Below are 23891 nucleotides of genomic sequence, written 5' to 3'. Positions count from 1 at the left end.
TCACTTCATATTCCGAGAACTGCAATTTGACAGTTTAGTCAACACAAGCACGCACGAAACGGGCGCTGCGTGTTAGTCCATCCAACCATCCATAATCCATTTATAATAAAAAACCCGTGTAGACGCGCAAAGTGCGCGTTTAAACGCGCCGTATTGTTGCCACTTTTCCGCGATGCTGATTAGTTTTCTCGCTTGACTCACTTCATATTCCGAGAACTGCAATTTGACAGTTTAGTCAACACAAACACGCACGAAACGGGCGCTGCGTGTTAGTCCATCCATCCATCCATAATCCATTTATTATAAAAAGCCCGTGTAGACGCGCAAAGTGCGCGTTTAAACGCGCCGTATTGTTGCCACTTTTCCGCGATGCTGATTAGTTTTCTTGCTTGACTCACTTCATATTGCGAGAGTTGTAATTTGACAGTTTAGTCAACACAAGCGTGCGCAAAACGCGCGCTGCGTGTTAGTCCATCCATCCATCAATAATCCATTAATAATAAAGAAGCCCGTGTAGATGCGCAAAGTGCGCGTTTAATCGCGCCCTATTGTTTCCACTTTTCCGCGATGTTAATTAGTTTTCTCGCTTGACTCACTTCATATTACGAGAGTTGTAATTTGACAGTTTAGTCAACACAAGCGCGCAGGAAACGCGCGCTGCGTGTTAGTCCATCCATCCATCCATCCATAATCCATTTATAATAAAAAGCCCGTGTAGACGCGCAAAGTGCGCGTTTAAACGCGTCGTATTGTTGCCACTTTTTTGCGATGTTGATTAGTTTTCTCGCTTGACGCACTTCATATTGCGAGAGTTGTAATTTGACAGTTTAGTCAACACAAGCGCGCGCAAAACGCGCGCTGCGTGTTAGTCCATCCATCCATCTATCCATAATCCATTTATAATAAAAAAGCCCGTGTAGCGCGCAAAGTGCGCGTTTAAACGCGTCGTATTGTTGCCACTTTTTTGCGATGTTGATTAGTTTTCTCGCTTGACGCACTTCATATTGCGAGAGTTGTAATTTGACAGTTTAGTCAACACAAGCGCGCGCAAAACGCGCGCTGCGTGTTGGTCCATCCATCCATCCATAATCCATTTATAATAAAAAGCCCGTGTAGACGCGCAAAGTGTGCGTTTAAACGCGTCGTATTGTTGCCACTTTTTTGCGATGTTGATTAGTTTTCTCGCTTGACGCACTTCATATTGCGAGAGTTGTAATTTGACAGTTTAGTCAACACAAGCGCGCGTGAAACGCGCGCTACGTGTTAGTCCGTCCATCCATCTATCCATAATCCATTTATAATAAAAAAGCCCGTATAGACGCGCAAAGTGCGCGTTTAAACGCGTCGTATTGTTGTCACTTTTTTGCGATGTTGATTAGTTTTCTCGCTTGACGCACTTCATATTGCGAGAGTTGTAATTTGACAGTTTAGTCAACACAAGCGCGCGTAAAACGCGCGCTACGTGTTAGTCCGTCCATCCATCTATTCATAATCCATTTATAATAAAAAAGCCCGTATAGACGCGCAAAGTGCGCGTTTAAACGCGTCGTATTGTTGTCACTTTTTTGCGATGTTGATTAGTTTTCTCGCTTGACGCACTTCATATTGCGAGAGTTGTAATTTGACAGTTTAGTCAACACAAGCGCGCGCAAAACGCGCGCTGCGTGTTAGTCCATCCATCCATCTATCCATAATCCATTTATAATAAAAAAGCCCGTGTAGCGCGCAAAGTGCGCGTTTAAACGCGTCGTATTGTTGCCACTTTTTTGCGATGTTGATTAGTTTTCTCGCTTGACGCACTTCATATTGCGAGAGTTGTAATTTGACAGTTTAGTCAACACAAGCGCGCGTAAAACGCGCGCTACGTGTTAGTCCGTCCATCCATCTATCCATAATCCATTTATAATAAAAAAGCCCGTATAGACGCGCAAAGTGCGCGTTTAAACGCGTCGTATTGTTGTCACTTTTTTGCGATGTTGATTAGTTTTCTCGCTTGACGCACTTCATATTGCGAGAGTTGTAATTTGACAGTTTAGTCAACACAAGCGCGCGCAAAACGCGCGCTGCGTGTTAGTCCATCCATCCATCTATCCATAATCCATTTATAATAAAAAAGCCCGTGTAGCGCGCAAAGTGCGCGTTTAAACGCGTCGTATTGTTGCCACTTTTTTGCGATGTTGATTAGTTTTCTCGCTTGACGCACTTCATATTGCGAGAGTTGTAATTTGACAGTTTAGTCAACACGAGCGCGCGCAAAACGCGCGCTGCGTGTTAGTCCATTCATCCATCTATCCATAATCCATTTATAATAAAAAAGCCCGTGTAGCGCGCAAAGTGCGCGTTAAAACGCGTCGTATTGTTGCCACTTTTTTGCGATGTTGATTAGTTTTCTCGCTTGACGCACTTCATATTGCGAGAGTTGTAATTTGACAGTTTAGTCAACACAAGCGCGCGTAAAACGCGCGCTACGTGTTAGTCCGTCCATCCATCTATCCATAATCCATTTATAATAAAAAAGCCCGTATAGACGCGCAAAGTGCGCGTTTAAACGCGTCGTATTGTTGCCACTTTTTTGCGATGTTGATTAGTTTTCTCGCTTGACGCACTTCATATTGCGAGAGTTGTAATTTGACAGTTTAGTCAACACGAGCGCGCGCAAAACGCGCGCTGCGTGTTAGTCCATTCATCCATCTATCCATAATCCATTTATAATAAAAAAGCCCGTGTAGCGCGCAAAGTGCGCGTTAAAACGCGTCGTATTGTTGCCACTTTTTTGCGATGTTGATTAGTTTTCTCGCTTGACGCACTTCATATTGCGAGAGTTGTAATTTGACAGTTTAGTCAACACAAGCGCGCGTAAAACGCGCGCTACGTGTTAGTCCGTCCATCCATCTATCCATAATCCATTTATAATAAAAAAGCCCGTATAGACGCGCAAAGTGCGCGTTTAAACGCGTCGTATTGTTGTCACTTTTTTGCGATGTTGATTAGTTTTCTCGCTTGACGCACTTCATATTGCGAGAGTTGTAATTTGACAGTTTAGTCAACACAAGCGCGCGTAAAACGCGCGCTACGTGTTAGTCCGTCCATCCATCTATTCATAATCCATTTATAATAAAAAAGCCCGTATAGACGCGCAAAGTGCGCGTTTAAACGCGTCGTATTGTTGTCACTTTTTTGCGATGTTGATTAGTTTTCTCGCTTGACGCACTTCATATTGCGAGAGTTGTAATTTGACAGTTTAGTCAACACAAGCGCGCGTAAAACGCGCGCTACGTGTTAGTCCGTCCATCCATCTATCCATAATCCATTTATAATAAAAAAGCCCGTGTAGCGCGCAAAGTGCGCGTTTAAACGCGTCGTATTGTTGCCACTTTTTTGCGATGTTGATTAGTTTTCTCGCTTGACGCACTTCATATTGCGAGAGTTGTAATTTGACAGTTTAGTCAACACAAGCGCGCGTAAAACGCGCGCTACGTGTTAGTCCGTCCATCCATCTATCCATAATCCATTTATAATAAAAAAGCCCGTATAGACGCGCAAAGTGCGCGTTTAAACGCGTCGTATTGTTGTCACTTTTTTGCGATGTTGATTAGTTTTCTCGCTTGACGCACTTCATATTGCGAGAGTTGTAATTTGACAGTTTAGTCAACACAAGCGCGCGCAAAACGCGCGCTGCGTGTTAGTCCATCCATCCATCTATCCATAATCCATTTATAATAAAAAAGCCCGTGTAGCGCGCAAAGTGCGCGTTTAAACGCGTCGTATTGTTGCCACTTTTTTGCGATGTTGATTAGTTTTCTCGCTTGACGCACTTCATATTGCGAGAGTTGTAATTTGACAGTTTAGTCAACACGAGCGCGCGCAAAACGCGCGCTGCGTGTTAGTCCATTCATCCATCTATCCATAATCCATTTATAATAAAAAAGCCCGTGTAGCGCGCAAAGTGCGCGTTAAAACGCGTCGTATTGTTGCCACTTTTTTGCGATGTTGATTAGTTTTCTCGCTTGACGCACTTCATATTGCGAGAGTTGTAATTTGACAGTTTAGTCAACACAAGCGCGCGTAAAACGCGCGCTACGTGTTAGTCCGTCCATCCATCTATCCATAATCCATTTATAATAAAAAAGCCCGTATAGACGCGCAAAGTGCGCGTTTAAACGCGTCGTATTGTTGCCACTTTTTTGCGATGTTGATTAGTTTTCTCGCTTGACGCACTTCATATTGCGAGAGTTGTAATTTGACAGTTTAGTCAACACGAGCGCGCGCAAAACGCGCGCTGCGTGTTAGTCCATTCATCCATCTATCCATAATCCATTTATAATAAAAAAGCCCGTGTAGCGCGCAAAGTGCGCGTTAAAACGCGTCGTATTGTTGCCACTTTTTTGCGATGTTGATTAGTTTTCTCGCTTGACGCACTTCATATTGCGAGAGTTGTAATTTGACAGTTTAGTCAACACAAGCGCGCGTAAAACGCGCGCTACGTGTTAGTCCGTCCATCCATCTATCCATAATCCATTTATAATAAAAAAGCCCGTATAGACGCGCAAAGTGCGCGTTTAAACGCGTCGTATTGTTGTCACTTTTTTGCGATGTTGATTAGTTTTCTCGCTTGACGCACTTCATATTGCGAGAGTTGTAATTTGACAGTTTAGTCAACACAAGCGCGCGTAAAACGCGCGCTACGTGTTAGTCCGTCCATCCATCTATCCATAATCCATTTATAATAAAAAAGCCCGTGTAGCGCGCAAAGTGCGCGTTTAAACGCGTCGTATTGTTGCCACTTTTTTGCGATGTTGATTAGTTTTCTCGCTTGACGCACTTCATATTGCGAGAGTTGTAATTTGACAGTTTAGTCAACACGAGCGCGCGCAAAACGCGCGCTGCGTGTTAGTCCATTCATCCATCTATCCATAATCCATTTATAATAGAAAAGCCCGTGTAGCGCGCAAAGTGCGCGTTTAAACGCGTCGTATTGTTGCCACTTTTTTGCGATGTTGATTAGTTTTCTCGCTTGACGCACTTCATATTGCGAGAGTTGTAATTTGACAGTTTAGTCAACACGAGCGCGCGCAAAACGCGCGCTGCGTGTTAGTCCATTCATCCATCTATCCATAATCCATTTATAATAGAAAAGCCCGTGTAGCGCGCAAAGTGCGCGTTAAAACGCGTCGTATTGTTGCCACTTTTTTGCGATGTTGATTAGTTTTCTCGCTTGACGCACTTCATATTGCGAGAGTTGTAATTTGACAGTTTAGTCAACACAAGCGCGCGCAAAACGCGCGCTGCGTGTTGGTCCATCCATCCATCAATAATCCATTCATAATAAAGAAGCCCGTGTAGTTGCGCAAAGTGCGCGTTTAATCGCACCGTATTTTTGCTACTTTTCCGCGATGGTGATTGGTTCTCTCGCTGCGCTTACTTCTTGTTGCGAGAGTAACTGTCATTGCAATTAAATTTTGACAATTGTCAAATTTGTACAGATGCTTATTTATACAATTATAGTTGTAGTATATTTTTAAAAAGTGTAAAATAAAAACCTAAACAGCGCGCTCGAAGCGCGCATCTATAGTGCCTAAGCCATCCATAATCCATCCATCCATAATAAAAAAAGGCCGTGTAGATGCGCAAAATGCACGTTTAATCGCGCCGTATTGTTGCCACTTTTCCGCGATGCTGATTGGTTTTTTTGCTGCGCGTACTTCGTGTTGCGAGAGTAACTGTCATTGCGATTGAATTTTCACAATTGTCAGATTTGTACAGATAGTTATTTATACAATTATCGTTGTAGCTTATTTTTTAAAAGTAAAATAGTTCATATTATATTTTAAAAAGTATAACATTTTATCAGATAAAGGTATGCATTATTTCATCGTATAGCTCCAAATCCATTCAAAATCAATTGGATAGTGTCTGAATGGTTTTTTTCTGATTAAAACTGCTAGATATTTTTCTCAGTGTAATTTTATTCTAAGTATCTGCGTTGAAAATTCGAAAGCAATCTCGCGCAGTTTGAATAAACTGCAAAATATTTAAATCACACGACAAGATCCGCTTTGACCATTTTTTCGTTCATCTCTAATTAAATTGTATTATTCACATATACGGTCTTATATGTCATTGTACAAAGATAACTTGTTTCAACAAATTAGTTGTCCATTAATACTAGAGATGTTAAGCAAAAAGTAGCGGATTTAAGCGGTTATCCCTAGTCGCAAACACGATATTTTTGGTGATTTTTATAAGAAAGTTTAATTTATATTTTTTTACAACTAATTGTTGATATTAAACAATATTCAGGAATTTTTTATTAAAAAATATTGTAAATTAAAAGTTACAGCCACGTTAAAGAAACCAATGGTATTGTGCGATGACAACGATTTCTCCAAGTCAATTCATCTGAAATTAAAAAATCCAAAAGATTCTATTAATATATGATTATATCTTGTTCGAACGAAGAATTAAAAAAAATATAATTTTAGACAAAATGGCGGCTGTTTTGAGAAAAAACGTGATTAAATTAATTATTAAATTAGTCACGTTTTTTCTTAAAACGACTGCTATTTTATCTAAAATTATTTTTTCGAAATATTCTTTATTCACAAACAAGATATATTCATATATTAATAGAATCTTTTGGATTTTTGAATTTAGATAAATTGGAGAAATTGTGGTTATCGCTCAATACCTCTGATTTCCTTGGCTGTAATTTTTTTTATTTACAATTTTTCAGCGAAAAAATTCCTGAGTGTTGTTTAATATATGTACTTTTACATCAACAATTTGTTGTAAGAAAAAATAAATTAAACTTTCTTATAAAAATCCTCGAAAATCACGCGTTTGCGACTAAGCATAATCCTTTAAATAAATCCTACTAAAAAATTCTTACGTTTAATTATTCGACGAAAAAATTTAACAAATGTTATATACCGCCAAGGAGAGAGCGTCTAGACGGAGATCTCCATAAATTTTAGAACCAACAATGCATTCGAGTGCAATTGCGCGTGGAGGGAGGAGCATTTTCGGATAATCGCCGGATAATTCTCAGTCAATCGATAAATCATTTCCAGTACACGAACAAGCCTTCCCGTGAGAGCGGTAGGCGGCCTTCCAGCTCGTGGAAAAGGACGAGACAATGGCCAGGCCTTGCAAACGACCGATCAAGGCCGTTTCCCATGGTTGGGACGGGTCAACGGCCGTCGACATCACGATGCTCATAAAAGAGCGCATGGGACCCCTTCGCCTTCAGTTTCTCGGCGGTTCTCGTGGTGTCCGGATCGTCTTGTATTTATTATACGCGGTTTACACGCAGTTCTTGTTTGCTCTAAACACTACGTTTATTCACGTGATTGATTGTAGTATCATGATTATTTATCGTGACAATTGGGGAGATCGTAATCGCGCTTTTTCAACTTGGTTCTTTAATTTATGTATCGAGGAAGTTTGTGAATCCCCCGATAAAAAAGTTCTCTAATATCTCAGCATATTTTTAAAAATTTGCCATGTCTTGCACTTGCAAAGATTAAAAAGAACATTACGTTAAATTTCTTTATATTACATAATAAATTTTCTTCAGACATTATAGAAACGAGAAATCTTATATTTTATCATATATTTCTTAAGGTACCTGAGTTAAATAAAGTTTATTTATTTTTTACTTTAGTTTGTAAAAGTAGAATCAATTACATAATTAATCTTATTCAATCCAAATGTCTTACATGAAGAATTTTAGAAAAGACAACTTTCTCGGCACTTCTAAAAGTGTTTCAATAAAGAAAGTGAGAATTTTTAGGAAAAAATTAGAAAATATTATATAAAAAATGTGAAAATTTTTTTAATACATGCAGAAATTCTGAAAAATTATGTAAAGAAATTTTTAAGAAAATTTTTTATCAGAGGATTCTTTGTCTCGTCACATGTGGTATTGACTTATTAATATTTATTTTGATTTAAAGCTACATTTGATATAAAACGACACTTTGTCTCTTACCGCACATCTGACATAAGACTGACGAGACAATCAATCGAACATAACAGCTTATCAAGCATCATAGAATTATTCCCACGGCATGCATTATACAAAAATTACTTACCCGCCGGGTGATTAGATTGCAAATTGTAGTCATCGACTTGTAATGTGCTGTTCGGCCCAGTTCTGGTAAATCTAACCACGTGATATTGATTGTCGTTAACTTTCACACCAACTTCGCCGATCGGGTGGTCGTTGGTGCCCATATTATAAACTGCGAAAACGTTACCTTCTACCTACGACATAAATAAGTCATTCATCTTTATTTGTGAAATTTGATTCGTGCAAATCAGATTAAATTGAAATGGAAACTTGAAGAATCATGAACTAATACATCAATAAGCTAATACATTAAATAAAACGCTTGAATAATTAATATGTAATATGTTAATCCTTATTTTAGATCTAATAATTATGCAGTTCAAAATTAATAATACACATATATATATATATGTATATATGTGTATTAAATTGTATGTATATATAATATACATACTCGTACTTGAGAATAATATTCTATGATATATTAATTCAACTTTATCATATATACTAACAATTTCGATTTCGAGATAATCATTACTCGATGCAGATTCTATCCTAAGCAGCACAGCGTCGTTAACGCCGGTGACGAAACCTAAGGCCACGGTATCTCTTTTCATTTCCGGTCGACGATCGGGCGGAAAGGTATACGTGATAATTCCTTTCCCGGGTCCAAATTCGTAAGCAACAGCCTCTGCAAAACAAAACATTTGGATATTATAACACAGTGTTTTATCTGTTATATGTATATTAAATTTTAACTCTTATTGGGACTATAGCTTTAGTTTAGTGTAATTATAATCATGCATCTTGGTGTAAAATTAATTTAATTTTTATTCTAACTGTAAAAGTGTCCTATTTGTCAAGTTTCGTCAATAACTGCGATTAAAAATATTTCAGAAAGTATTTATCCCTCGGCAAGAAAAATCGATTCTATCCAAACTACGAATTAGTTTTACATCTCTGTAATACCTATTTATTACACTGTAGAAAAATCCGATAACGGTATCGGACTTTGATAATTTTATAAATTACGTTTAAAACATACACGCATAGACTAGTATATACACAGAGAAAAAAGTTTCTTTGTATTTAATAAATTTTCTTTAAGTCAAACAAATTCGATCATTGGTATACGCCAATGAAACTGATATTTGAACCAGGGTTCTAAATAATGCATTACTTTTTGTAATGCATTACGGTTTCATTAAAAAATATTTTTTTAATAACTAATGCGAAGATCCTTAATTACGCATTGCTTTTTAAAAAAGTAATGCGTTTTTTTCATTACGCATTACTTTTTTAATAAGTAATCCGATTTTTTTCATTACGCATTACTTTTGAAAGTAATGAGTAAAGAAATAATTATTTATTAAAAAATTAATAAGTAATGCATTATTTTTTAATTTGCATTTTCATTACCCTGATTTGAACTAATAAATACAATTGTTTGAACTTTTAAACAAAGTAATTATTTTTTTAAATATTTCTTTTTAATTTAATTTTCTTTGATTTAAATTATAATGTTATTAAACAATAAAACACTATTGGAGCACATATTTTTTTCCAAGGAGACAGAAGCTGACCGAATACGTGATTACCACTACACGCAAAAATAAAGATTCGTTACTGAAGCTAAAATTTAGCCAAGACAGCTAAGATGTGTCTTTAAGACGTAATAAAAAATACATAGTACTTTGAGTGCGCACCACAAGAGCATAGGTTGATCCGTTTTCTGTCACCGTGGGTGGTCTTTTTATGTAGTCTTTGAAGTGTAAATTGCATTACGAGAAAGGTGCCGTATGCGCCGTCGCCTAATGACGGTCCGCGAACTACATCGCGGCTGCTGCGATCATATAAGATTGAATCTTATTTGAATCAAATAATGTTTTTCATTTAAATCAAATATTGTTTCGAATAATAGTAATTATTCCGTCAAACAATATGATTTAATGTAACAAAACAATCAAATTTTTATTCAATAAAACAATATTTTGTAAGAAATAAATTTTTTCCAGCGAAACAAATATAATTCAAACAAATACATATATTAAATTTAAAGAAACAGTTTTCTCTGTGTAGAAAGAAAAATTTTGCTATGAAATATAGATGCAAAATAATTTTGTTGAATCATTAAAATATTGAATTTAGTTGGTTACTAGAATTTCTTAGAAAAATGTAATATTGGGCAGTATTAAACTAGCCTGTAATTATTACTTATTTTGCATATTAAAAGCATTAACAGCAACTTTTAATCTAAAAATAAGTTAATCACTAGCCAATTTAGTATTGCCTAGTATTATAATATTTGTATAAAGCATATCAAAACTTTTCACAGCAATTTTATCACGCTTGAATGTCTTACATAATTATTTTGATGATTTATCATCGAGATTCAACATTTTTTAATCTAAATAAATTTTTAGGTATTGTAGTAAAATACAAAAAGGTAGCACGTCTAATAAATGTATAATAAAATATTATTTATTAAAAAGAATATCGGTTAATTTCTTTAGCACTTTCGGCATAAGCGCAAATACGAAAGCAATTGTGCACATCCCCCCTTTTTTCCTATTCCTTTACCATCGTTACAAGTTGGCCCGGTAAAACTCGTCATGTCGCAGTCGCACGTGTAGCTATTCCACTGTTGCACGCATGTCCCATGATTGGCGCAAAAATCGTGAGTGCACTTCTTGCCCGGATGCACGTTTGTGTAAATGTCGCATCCGGATGTGACGAGGGAACTCGGCACGACGGCATCGGTAATGAGGTCAGTGCTTTCCCCGCTGAGATCCAACGACGCCAGACACCCCTCGAATCCATGACGGCTGAGAATATGCTTTGGTAATTGACCATATTGTGCCCTCTCTACTCCACCTGAAATAAACGAGACGTTAAACTTTTTTTACGTAGACTGCTTGATTAAAAAAAAGAAATTTTTTTAAATTAAGTGTATTCATCTATTACGTGCTACTGTAATTAACGTTTACTTTGATTTGAAATTTTTTTAAGTGTCATTTTTTAATTTTAATTAAATAAAAAAGGATGTATTTATTATATCTCAAAGCATTGCCAAAAATATAAAAATTTCATAGATTGTTCTATTATTACTTTTGAGAATGTGTGTGAAATTTGAGCACAATTTCTACACGGTATAAGATATTTTTCAAATATTTAAAAAATTTTAAAACACTTTACATAAATATTTTTGAAATATTTATATGCCCATTAGATATTGTCAAAAAACTGTTTCAGAAATAATGTAATAAAATTTGCATACATATACACTCAAATATATTTAATAACATTTGTAAAAAATATTACTTTAAAAAATAAAATATTTTTAAAAAATCATACAAATATTTCACAAAAGCATTTTTTGTAATGTTCTTTAAATATTTATAAAAAATTTAAAATTTAAAAAATTTTTTTAAAATATTTGTAAAATATTGTCAAAACATTTTTTAATACATGCTAGACTTTGTATCAATAGTTAAGTTCCTTAAGAGAGTTCCTTGAGATCTTTTAAATTAAAAATTGTAATACTAAAATATAAATTTTTTAACGGAAAAGATATCAAATAAACTAATTAAATTATTATAAATTTGTCCACTTAGACATGGTAAAATAGTTAAGATGTATGTAAAATCATATTAATAAACAAAATTAAATTCCTGAATACCTGTATCATGCGTTATGACATGTCTTATCGCATGAATTTTATACAATTTTATACAATTTGTGTGATTAATCAAATATAAATTTTTCTTATTTAAAAACTACTGTGGATTCGACATTTTAGTATATTTAAAATTTTCTTCTTAAAATCCTTTCAAGACTTTGCCATTAACAGTTATCATATAAACTTTGGAACGCTCTATTTTGCGAATGTATTTAAAATTATTTATAATCCAGTTAAATTGTTGTAGAAAAAATATTCTAAAATAAAAGTAAAAAATACAAAATTTTATTGAATCTATGTTAATTTATTATACATCTGTAATACAAATTTTATTGATATTTAATTGTAAAAAAATATAATATATTTATCTGTAATATATTCATGATAAAATTTGTTTAAAAAATATTTTTTTTAATTATAAAATCAATAATAAACAATAATAATTAAGTTAAAAAAATTGTTTTTCAAATATTTCGAAACAATATTATAAAAATAAGAAAACATGTAAGTTTGAAATATTATTTCAAAAATATATATTTCATACATTTTAGTAAATATTTTTTAGGTGTATATATATGTATATATTTTTAAAAACATTTTTAAAAATATTATCTTTTTTTTTCAATTTTAAAGCCATTTAAAATTAATGCTAAAATCTTTTTTAAAGTGTTTTTTTGCAATATTTTTATGAGAAATATATTTTAAAAACACTGTTTAATATTGTATTTTATATAGGTTCTATTATTGGTTTAAAAATTATTTCATCTTTTATTTGTTCTTAATTTTTATGTAAAATCACATTTTGTAGCATTTATTTGTTTGTGTTATTTTTTGTACACTATAGAAAAAAATAGAATTACAAATTATTAACAATTTTTTAATATCTATATTAATAAAACTTTCCTAAATATTTGTGCCAAAGTCTATTCGAATTTCACTTCTTTATTTAAAAAGTATATACTTAATACTGTAGCAAAAAAGATCAAATTATTTAGCTTATTTAAATCATTTTAATCTAAATTATTCGTTGTTTGTTTTGTTTTTTATTGCTAATTTTAGGTTCAAAATTTGATTTTTTCGTGATCAAAATTTTTGTTGGTGATTAGGAAGAAAAGAATAAATCTATTAGAAGCCTGCAGTTTTTAAATTTCGATAATTTTTAAGTGATATCCAAAATATTCTGTAAAACTTTTCACCAATCCATTTTCATGGCGAGTTTGCATATCGACATTTGACGCAAGATGGAATTGCCAAAATGTAGACGGGATGTCGCGTTTGACGTAAAATATCGAAACCGAAATTCGGTAGTTAAATCAAAATCATCCTCTCTCGCAAACTCTCTCTCGCCATGCCTTGCGATATCCGCAGGCTTTTCTGCCTCTCGGCAATCGCGGATATCGCGGGTGCTCGACGAACCGAGACGACCGCACGTCCGGTCGATCTCGCCACCATAAATCCTGTGGGATCGCCGCCGGTCGAAAATTATTTCGACGGTCACACATTATACCTCATATGACCGCGCGTCCAGGAACTTCGAAACGCAAACGCGCGGCTATCAACTCGTATGTAGCACAAAAGTTTCTCATCCAGAATACTAACGATTTTTACGAGCCAAACGAAATGCGATGTTATATATAGCATCCTTTTCCTCCCTCTACTATAATACGTAAAAATACTTAATAAATATGTAAAATAAACTTTAACTAAATAAATTATGATCAAATAAATTTAGATAATAAACTTTAAACTGTCTATCGCATTATGTCCAAAAACTACATTGAGAAAAAAATTAATTTTTCAAGTATTTATATATATTTAACTTAAATTGAAAACAAATTAATCAAGTTAAAATATTGAATCAAGTTAATAACTTGTTTAAATAAGAAATAATGAGAAACTAGAAAATCAGTGAGCGAAGAATATTTAATTAATAGAAAAATTATATTCAGCATCAAGATCCGCTGGAGATCAAAATAGGCAATCCTAATTTTACGTTTAAAACATTTATTGATCAAATAGTTAACTTACTGTTATTGAAAAAAACAGTTTTTGATTTATAAAATTTTTACAATAAGCTTGAAGAAGATTATTAATTATTAATTATTATTTATTAATTATTAATTAGGCGAAGCATTACGAGTGCATAGTGCCTTGCTTTCTAACAAAAAATTAACAATGTTAATCAAAGAGAGTACGTTTTATTTTTCAAGAGATATTTCATATAATTGCTGTTTTATATAACTACTTAATTGTCCACCGTAATTGAGTCAATTAAATTTGGGGAAAAAATGTCACTAAATATAAGAATAAAAATTCCAATTTCTAGTTTTTTTTAAACTAATTTTCTATTAACGAAAGAAAAGTAAATTTTATTTTTTATCGGTGTATTAAAGATTAATATATTTAAGGAAATCTTAATGCAATATTACGTTAAACTGGAGTGAAATTTTGGTTGTGATTTTGTCGCGACGGGTGTCGAACGCGGTTTGATAATCGCTATTGAAGAATAATTGATGACTGATTTATCAGCCCGACGGTGATCGATAGATTTATTAATGAATTAAGCAACAGGAATGATATGAATGCATCTAATTAATGGTGATTCATAGCGTGCTACTCTGATACCGACCAACTGAATTTCCAACCAACCAGACATTCGTAGAGATTTACCCGTTATTAATTGGAAATGCAAAAATACTTGCATTATAATTTCTTTGTCAACCAAAACTTATCATTTATGTAAAATCGTGATTCATCGTTGTCATTCTGAAAATTAATTGTATTATGCATTGCCAAGAAATTATATTTCTCGCTGTAGCTGCGACATTGTTTCACAAATACCACGAATAATAGAACAAGATTTTCTAACTAGATAAACGGAATAATTCCACAGATGTGTACAAAGATAAAATCAGCTAAATCTCCACACACTTACACACACACACACACACACACAAACTCGCGCGCGCATACAATTTCTCACGTTATTTGTTGTTTGAAAAGTCATCCGCTTACACAACGCGGCAATAATCGTCGCGTGACATATCTTCGCAAAGTTTACCGCTCCTCCGTAGCCTTCACAGTAATTACAGTGGAATTACAAAGAATTGCAACGATAAATAATTCTCTGCGTTGCATCGTAATACGTAAAAATAAAAAATTAAACGGTTGAGACCGCGCGTATTAACGTGACGAGAGAAATTGCATTACACGGTCAAGGTGCCCTGAATTATATTTCCTTGCATAATGCGGCAATTAATAAAAGAGTCGATTAGTTTTTTTCCTACCATCGATAATCTTCGAAAATTCATGTAGATAATAATGATTAAACGAACGAGGCACTAAAGATAACGCTCAGTAATTCATGAATCCGCCGATAATGGAAATATAAGTATGAATTCATAAAATAAACACAGAGATAAGTCATCGATATGATGATAGGTTGACACGTATGTGCTATTGGTATTATGTAGAAAATTGGAAAAAAGACAAAAACCATTTTTTAACATTTACGTAAATATAATTCAAAAATACCGTACCAATAATAATAGTTGAAATAAAAAAACTACAATTGTTATTTACTTTTTTACAACAATATTGTACATCAAAGCTAAGATTATCGAAGGTATGTCCAGTGTAGATAATTGCCCAGAATAAAGCTCCCTTATCAAATATGGAACGACATGAGATGATACAAACGCGTAACGTTTTGTGACTTATGATGCAGTTGTATATCTAAGAAAATAAAAATAATATCAACAAAAGTGTTTTACAAATATCTGTTATTTTCCACTTCCTTGCAGCAATTTAAGTTATATTCAATTAGTATATTACAATATATTTTAATTTTAAACATTTTTTGAACCTGTTAAATAAATTTAAAGTTACATTGTAAAAAAATTAAAATTATTATTGAAATAATTAATATGTATAAAAATTGCAAAATTTATAATGGGAATTTATAATATTGCAAGTTTTAACAAAAAATTTAATACTTTTATTTCTATATAAAAATTTTTGTAATATTATGTAACGTAATGGTAATACATATAATATTTGGATTTTTATTTTTGTACATTATAGCTTAAGAAACCGTAAATTAATTTTTGTAAGTTGTTTTTTATATAAAAAAAAAAATAAATAAATAAACTGAAGTTATAATTTTACGAATGCAGAATGTGTAAAAACACAAAAATTCTGAAAAATTCTGACAGAAGGTACAGATTCTTTTAGTATTTCTGAAAAATGTTCCAAATCATGTAAAAATTCATAAAAAAAATTTTTATTATGAAGATCAAATGTGAGTTCGATTGAAACAACAAATTAGATAATATTTCAGTAAATTTTAAATTCTATAACTTTTTTTCTAGACGTATTCAAATGTTAAACAAAGGGTTACCCACATCCAAGCGTGTTTTTCACACTTCTACGAATAAAACTAACCCGAACACAGCCTTATCAGCAGGCTGTGACGTTTATCGCGTACGGCATACTCACACCTATCGAGCTATCGTTAAATCGTATTAATTGTAGTAACGGTAGGCCATTTACTCACTTGAATTTAATCTTAAATTTGCGATTGCTCTGTGGTCGAATGCCGGATGTGCTGCTCGCTGAGTTAGTTAGAATTTATCATGAGGGGGGAAGGAAGGGGTGAGAGGGCCGATCATTTTCGCGCTTCGAGCAGTCGTCTATGCATCATCGTCGAAAGTGCACAAATTCGTAGAGCGCTCGAATCGTGCTCGCCGGTGCAATCAGGCTCGAGGAGTTGGGCTCGACGTCGACGTCGGCGAGAATCGGCGGAAATCAGTTGACGCGCGACGAGAAGATAATAGGTTGCGGTGGCTTTATCGCTCTCTCGGATCGGTATAATTCGTAGAACCCCGGATTCACTAATCATCGTTGCCATAGCCGCTCGTGTCACGAGATATATAATAAATCGTGGAGATTCAATAGCTACTGTTTTCCCCTAGTTATCGGTCATTATGTCTCCTCGCGATCTCGTTTTTCGTTTTCTGCTGTTCTGTTCGGTCGTCTATTTCTCGACAACGTCGATCATTCGACCGCAAAAATTGTTCGTCGTGCGACTCTCGCCGGAATCGCCAGCGAGGAACCTGGGCAATGTACCGGGTAGATGGAGAACGGTGCAGCCGGAGTTTAAAGCGCCACAAATCGAGATTCGGTTGATGAAGAATCACATCTCGCCGGACTGGAACTTCATCAATGAATACAAATACTCCGGCAAAGATTACCAGTACGTATGTAAATGAAAACGAAGAATATGCCTGGAGTGCGAGGTGAATTAATTTCAAGACCTTGTGTCGTTTTCGATACATGTAATGTATAGATACGCGTTTCGAAATTTATTAGATTTTCCGATACACTAGAAAAAGAGTGATAACACAACTATCAAATGTTAAAATAGTAGCAATTAAATTTAACCAAATGGGTTATTATTATATTATTATATTTGGTTGGTTATATAATAATAATTACTTTTCTAAATGTTTAGAAAAGTGATGTTTTAGAGAGTTATTTTAATAAAAATTCTTTTATCATTATACTGTATTAACCGAAGAATAAATGACCAGTTATAGATTATACAATGAAAGTACAATTCCAATGTAAAGCAATATAATTCCGAATTTTTAATCAATTACAAGACGCCGTGTGTTCAATCTGAAAACGTATAAACCAGAATTAAAAGGCATTGATGACGCAATCGCACATTTAAACGTCGCGAAATCTTAATCTAATGCGAATAATCTTAAGTTGGCTACATACGTTCAAGTAAACTTGTCAAGTATACTTGTGCAAGTCAACCGGAACGTGTGTACGTACATAGAAAAAGATTAGTATCAATTCAGCAATCATTGCCTTATATAAGCAAGAATTTTTTTTTTTTTTAATTAAATTTATATGAAAAACTTTAATTTTAAGAATAATATTAAAAAATTTTCAATCTTTGTTCTGATTCTGTAGATAAAAATAATAGTATTGTTATTTTTTATCCAATATTTTTTCTCATTTCAATAAAAATTATTATTGAATAATGAGAATATATTTTTTTTCATAAAATTAGTTTATATTCTTGCTCATATGAGACAGTGACTGTAAATTTGAAACTAATTTTTTCTCTATGTATTACCGTATTTGTGGTAACTATTTTGTCATTTAGATGTTTCGATAGACTTGCACAAGCGTGCTTGTACTATATATGTATGTGCAGCTTAAAAGTAATTACATGAAACATATACCAAACAAATGCACTTTAATTGAACAACAATTAAAAGTCTAACAAAGGAAATAGAAAAACGATTGATAAGCAATCATTATGAAAACTTTTATAAGAACAACTTTTAATAAAATTAAATGTAAAGGAATAGAGATTATATATTTGTTCTGAGTAAAACTTTATGACCATTTTACTTGTAATAACATAATTGTTATTTAAAGTTGAGCAAATATAGACATATAGAAGAAATAATTAAAAAGCAATTATTTTCTATAAGTTTTTTTTCGTAATTACTTTTATTCGCAATATCAACTTTTGATTGATCTGTATCTCTAAATCTGTCACGCCGTTCTTTGATTTACTTGAGCAAGCCAGTTTGGTGCAAGTATATCGAATGATTTTTCGCATTTACTCCAGTCGCTTGCGCAAGTCAAAATAACACGATGCAGTTTTGTTATCTACACACTCCAATAAACTTGGACGAGCGTGCTCGCGCATGCATACTTGACAAGTTTACTTGAACGCGTGCGGCCGACTTTTACATGGTGGTGAATCGATTAGTGGTGCACCAAAGATGACATCGGCGACAAACGAGAGGAAAGTCTCACGAATTAGAAACGGCGACATGAAAGTGAGAGAAAAGGAGAAAGAGAATCCGGATAATATCCTGATGCCCGATGGAATCATCCCGCAGATTGGATCTAGGAATATTATTGCAGTGCCGACGTACTGCCCGGAAGGGCAAAGGGAAGATAGTAGAGGACGTTGTAGAACTGTCATGTGAGTCATCTCTTACTTTTCATGATAATCTTTGATTACAGAATAATCAGGTGTCTTTTATACAGGAAAATGTATATATAGTTACTATCTTCTCTCTAGAGACTCTTTTTGATAAATTAAAATTTTAAAAAAGAAGATTCAAAGCAAGTTATTTTCTTGCTTTAACTTTATAAAGTATTTTAGAAAAAAATTATTAAAGCTCCTGTGAAGATTTTGTGATTGAATTGTTTTCTAAAAGTTATTAAAGACGTATAAACTCTCTAACATTAAAACTGCTAATATTTTGTATTTTTTTTTACGAAAAAATTAACTGCAAATTGATCGCTCTTATAATATAACATTATTTATATAAAACATTTTATGACTTTATACGATTATTACTAAATGGCTATTAATTTCTAATTATTAAATCATGAAATTCCTGATACGTCTAGCACATGTTTATACAAGAATTCATTAATCAATTTTATACTTTCTGTTATAGAACGTAAAAGAGAACAAGCAATAAAGAGGATGAAAAAGGAAACATTTGAATAATTTCAAACTTTTCAATTATTGGTATTTATCTTATATCGTCAAATATTAAGAGTGTATAAAGCTATTTTGTTTTTCTTAATAAACTGTTATATTAAATTTGTAACTTCTTAGGCGTCTACATTTTTTATTCAAATGTAATTCAATCAATATCAAAATTATATTTTATATATATTAATTATAAAGTTTTCATAAAGTTATCAAAGAGTTAAAAGTGGATTTTTCGAATATCAAAATTTAGCCCATGCGATGTTTAATTTTCTATAAGAGAAATTATATATCGGCGAGACTATTAATATTGTTGAAATATATAATTACTACATATTTCAAAATGCGAGAACTGAATCGTAAAAAATGTATAAAGTTCATAAATGTACACACATTTTTGCTCAATAATGAATGAAAGGAAGGAACAGCTTACATTTTTCAGAGATAAGATTGTAGAACTTGAGGATTTCGTTAGCAGTCTTATCATTAAACAGGTTCTATGACAAATGTGGTAAGCTAAACGGCAATATGGTTACATAACATAATTCATTAAACTAATTAAGAAACCAATATATAAATGACGTATTTAACTTATACAATAAACGGATTGCCGATGTAAATCACGACCGGCTAATTAAATTAAATTAATACCGCGTACACGCCGCTATTTTATTGTAGTAATATCTCCCGAATGAAATTGTCGAATAGAATCCTGATTAATTGTATTACCACGCGTTATATAACGGGTGGATTAAATAGAGAAAACGCAACATACAGATTATTATAATTAAACACGTTGTATATAATACAAATAAATTAATATTAGAAAAAGTTAACAATTTCAAAAAATTTTTTTAAAACTCAGTTTTATCAATTTTAAGACAACAGTTAATTTTAAAACAACAGCTATACAGCTTAAAAAAATTGTTTATACATATATTACTTTTAATAATAATTGTTTTGTGCAACAGTGCAAAATCAGTATTTAACGAAAAATATTACAATTTTAAAATAACTCTTATGATTATACGGCTGTAAGTTGACAACTCTGATATAAGATATGACGTCATGACATATGATATATATTTGACGTGCGCTATCTTATTATTCAAATAAGAGTTTTAAAACAATATTTTGCGTTACATATTAATTTTACGCTGATAATACAAGAAACAATTATTATAAAAAGCTATGTTTGAACTACTCAATATCTTTTTTTAAAATAAAAAATATAATAACTATTTAATAATTGTTTAAAAATTAATATTAAAACTAAACTATTTAGATTATATCAGGTCCTTTTTAATTCTCAACGATTAATTGCATTTTTATGCATTTATCATTAGATAAATTTACTAATATTAATAAAAAAATTTTTTGTTCAACAACAATTAAGTCATACATATTATTTCCCTTTTTTTTTCACTTACCTATGTACAAAATGCCATCGAGGTCAAGATTCTCGTTGCTGCCCTGACTGTTGACAGCGGTCACGTGATCGTCCACGGAGAGAGTGTGCCTTTTTGAGGCAGGTCTACCGATACTGACGGCGTGCCACTTGCCATCATTTAACTTGGTCTTCGAAGTGTCCCTGACCCTGACAGCTCCGTCGCCTAAGTCAAACACGTAGTGAACGTGGCCGTTCACCAGCTCGATCGCGATGAAATCGTGCTCCCTTCCGGCGTTATAAAGGATCAAGCCGTTTGCTTCGCGCGTTTTAAACTGAAAAGTAATTTGTAAATGTAAGGCGACGAAATTCTCTCCCAGCGATTTGATTGAGTTGAATTTTTATGATTGATGTCGTAAAATCTCTATTATTTAACACAGAAAAATGCATCTACTTAGCCATAACTTTCCTATGGCCTCTTCCTGTACAGTTCCTGCGATGCATTCGCAAAGCGCAATAGCGCCCTTTTTAAATTCATGTACTTTCTTTATAAATTATTATTAATTAATTCTCCTTTTTATTATATCTTCAAATAATTATATCTTTAAATAAAAATATTAACAAAAATTAGTTAAAAAATGTTTTACAAAATGTACATTATATTTTTATATTATTTAATTTAATATTTTAATTTACTCAAATTTTATTTAAAATATATTTTATATAATTTTAATAGATAATCTAGCTAAAAGATTTTATCAAAAGTTGGATAAGAATTCGATAAAAATGAACCCACGCGGTTTCTTGTTTGCCGAATGACTTAACAGAAAATAACGTAATGCCCGTTACTCGCAAAAAAAAAATATATAAATTTTCACCTGGAAATAGATATTGGTTTCAAGGTACGCCTTGAGTACCGGAAGCCCTACGAAAGTGTGTTTGGAGGTAAAGGTCACCGGATGGTGGACCGGATGGTTTCTCTTGCCGAACTTGCCGGTGACCCGGATGATGGGCGTGACGCCCTGATGCGAGGCTTGATGACTTCCAGCGCTGCGCGCAATCTCTAAGTATGGATATCCATTGAACCAGATTTGCTGGAGCTGGCCCACGAAATGCGATATGTCCTCGCCCGCATGAAGATATCCACCCACGTGGAGAGTGCGGAATTCCAAGATGCCCTGTTTTCCAAGCTGCGCTTCCGCTATATCCGCGTACAAACAGCCGTTAGTCATTCAATTGAGAAGCATTGAAATGCTAAATAGGTTTAAGATAATATAAACAATTTTTTTTAATTTACAATCTTATCTCCTTTACGTTTATTATTTTTTAAAATGAAAGTAGCGATAATAGACAGTTACATTGAATAGTTACACAAAAGTTGCCTCCATATCAAAGAGGCATAAACTGGGGCTGATAATTTGGATCATCGTTAGCTCTAGGTAAAACAAGGGCTTAACTTTGTTCTGATTTTTTTGTAGAAAAATGGCAAGAAATAAAGGTCTTATTTATTTAAATCTCATACTTTCTTCTAGTTAAGATTTAAGTTTCATTAAAAAATAAAATAGCGTTGCTATTTAAGTTTTCATAAATCATGTTTTTTAAAAATTGCATTTACGGTAACCTCAACTGCTCCCACAGGATTAGAAAGCAAAATAGTATGACAGGTATATAAAGAACTCTAGTGATTGACTTAACCACTTTTTCAACTATTACGTTTGAACAAAATGGCAACTGGTCAAAGTCAACATAGCAGTTTTTTTATTATAAATTATATGTGTTTTGACTACGACAAAAAACTAAGTATCGTAAAAAAAATCCTTCGTTAACTATTAATTTCTGGTGTCTAGGAAAAATCGAAGATTTAATAAAATCCGTGGTATCTAATTATATTAATTTTATTTTTGTTTGACATATTTATAGTGTATTCAAGTGTTTACAAAAGTACTTCAGAATCAGAGAATTGATAAACGTAGAAAAGAATTGATAAACGAGCGACCAATCGCGAGCCGAAATTTACGATGTTTATGAAGATTTGAATACGCGAAAACTTTAGCGTTTAAACTGAACTGCTGAACTACACTGGGGCTTAAGACGGGAACCGCATGTGTTTCGCTGTGCGGCAATTATCGTCCTATAGCGCGATCGATTGCGCCGAAGTAAAGGCCGTGCAGGGCTCTACTGCAATTTAGGCTATTGCCACCTAACTCAATATTGCCAGCACTCGCCGTCAGTTTAATAGGGTGATCCGAGGGACAGCTTTGCGAGGGTGGTCGTTTCACGCTGGCCACTGCGGTGAGGTTGTTTTGCAGGGGCCGATTCGGGCCAGGCTGATTGGTAAGCCAATCACGTGCGGTTCGCATTATCGATATTAATAAGATACGACCGGGACTGTGTTCAATCATGTCAGTGCACCGTTCCTAGTGGAAGAGTACCAATTACTATCTTATGTTATCTTTCACATAAATGCTCACGTAACGTGCAAATTTCGCTAAGGAAAATCCTAAACTAATAAACTAATACCGATGTATAGGGTATAAAATTACCCAAATTGGCTGTATAGAATTAAAAACCCTTTTATTTGTACAAAATGCACGTAAGAATAATAAATGGTAGAATATTCAATTAAGGCTCAAAAACGTTACAAAATTAGAAAATTATGTTCAGTTTTTAAAGGTCACTATGGGTTACTAAATTTTTACTTCAAAATATTAAGAATTAAAAGAAGTTATAAGCTTTTAAGTAAAAAAAGTAAATTTTTACAGTTATTTCCTTTCTTTAATTTCTTTCACTATTTTAAAATTATAATTTGATAATTAAACTTAATATAATAAAAACCAGATTGCTCCTTATTTTAAAGCGTTCAAACTTTACTGAATAATTTTTTGCATAAAAGAATTAAATAATATCATCGCAGCAAGCATTTAAAGACGTTGAGGTGTATTTTACCTCATGTACCTCTAAGGGTTTAATATCAATAATTTTTATTTTTTTTAAGTTTAAGTTAAGTAATACATTTCTTCGTGTGCTCTGAAAATAAAGTTGTTAATTTGATTAAATCTTGCAGCTTGATTATGTTTCTTCACTTCAAATATTTATTTATTTAACTCAAATACATATATAAAATCTTTAAACTTTAGTTTCAAATATTCATACATTTAATTGAAATACATAAATGTTTAAACTGAAGAAGCCGAGTTAAAAAATTCAATCGAGCAAT

The 23891-nt window shown here is 33.1% G+C and overlaps 2 protein-coding genes across 6 annotated transcripts in view; one reads left to right on the top strand and one right to left on the bottom strand.

Moving 5' to 3' along the window:
- Nucleotides 1-23891, bottom strand: part of LOC105834973 (neurexin-1) — a 421734-nt gene that overhangs the window by 113457 nt on the left and 284386 nt on the right. For all 5 annotated transcript variants that reach the window (XM_036290354.1, XM_036290356.1, XM_036290358.1 and 2 more), the window contains 5 exons: nucleotides 21553-21875; nucleotides 20718-21009; nucleotides 10652-10945; nucleotides 8584-8762; nucleotides 8094-8265 (listed from right to left, as the gene is read on the bottom strand). In XM_036290354.1, the coding sequence (XP_036146247.1) occupies nucleotides 8094-8265; nucleotides 8584-8762; nucleotides 10652-10945; nucleotides 20718-21009; nucleotides 21553-21875 (1260 nt within the window). The remainder of the gene's footprint in view (nucleotides 1-8093; nucleotides 8266-8583; nucleotides 8763-10651; nucleotides 10946-20717; nucleotides 21010-21552; nucleotides 21876-23891) is intronic.
- Nucleotides 15907-19405, top strand: LOC105834974. Its single transcript, XM_012677869.3, has 3 exons — nucleotides 15907-17004; nucleotides 18547-18765; nucleotides 19250-19405. The coding sequence occupies exons 1-3, from the start codon at nucleotides 16736-16738 to the stop codon at nucleotides 19254-19256; spliced, it is 495 nt and encodes a 164-aa protein (XP_012533323.1). The 5' UTR covers nucleotides 15907-16735; the 3' UTR covers nucleotides 19257-19405.

The sequence above is a fragment of the Monomorium pharaonis genome, chromosome 7 (genome assembly GCF_013373865.1).
Source record: "Monomorium pharaonis isolate MP-MQ-018 chromosome 7, ASM1337386v2, whole genome shotgun sequence".
In the NCBI taxonomy this organism is placed as follows: domain Eukaryota; kingdom Metazoa; phylum Arthropoda; class Insecta; order Hymenoptera; family Formicidae; genus Monomorium; species Monomorium pharaonis.
The sequence above is the reverse complement of the archived record's forward strand: the minus strand, read 5'-3'. Positions and strand labels throughout refer to the sequence as shown.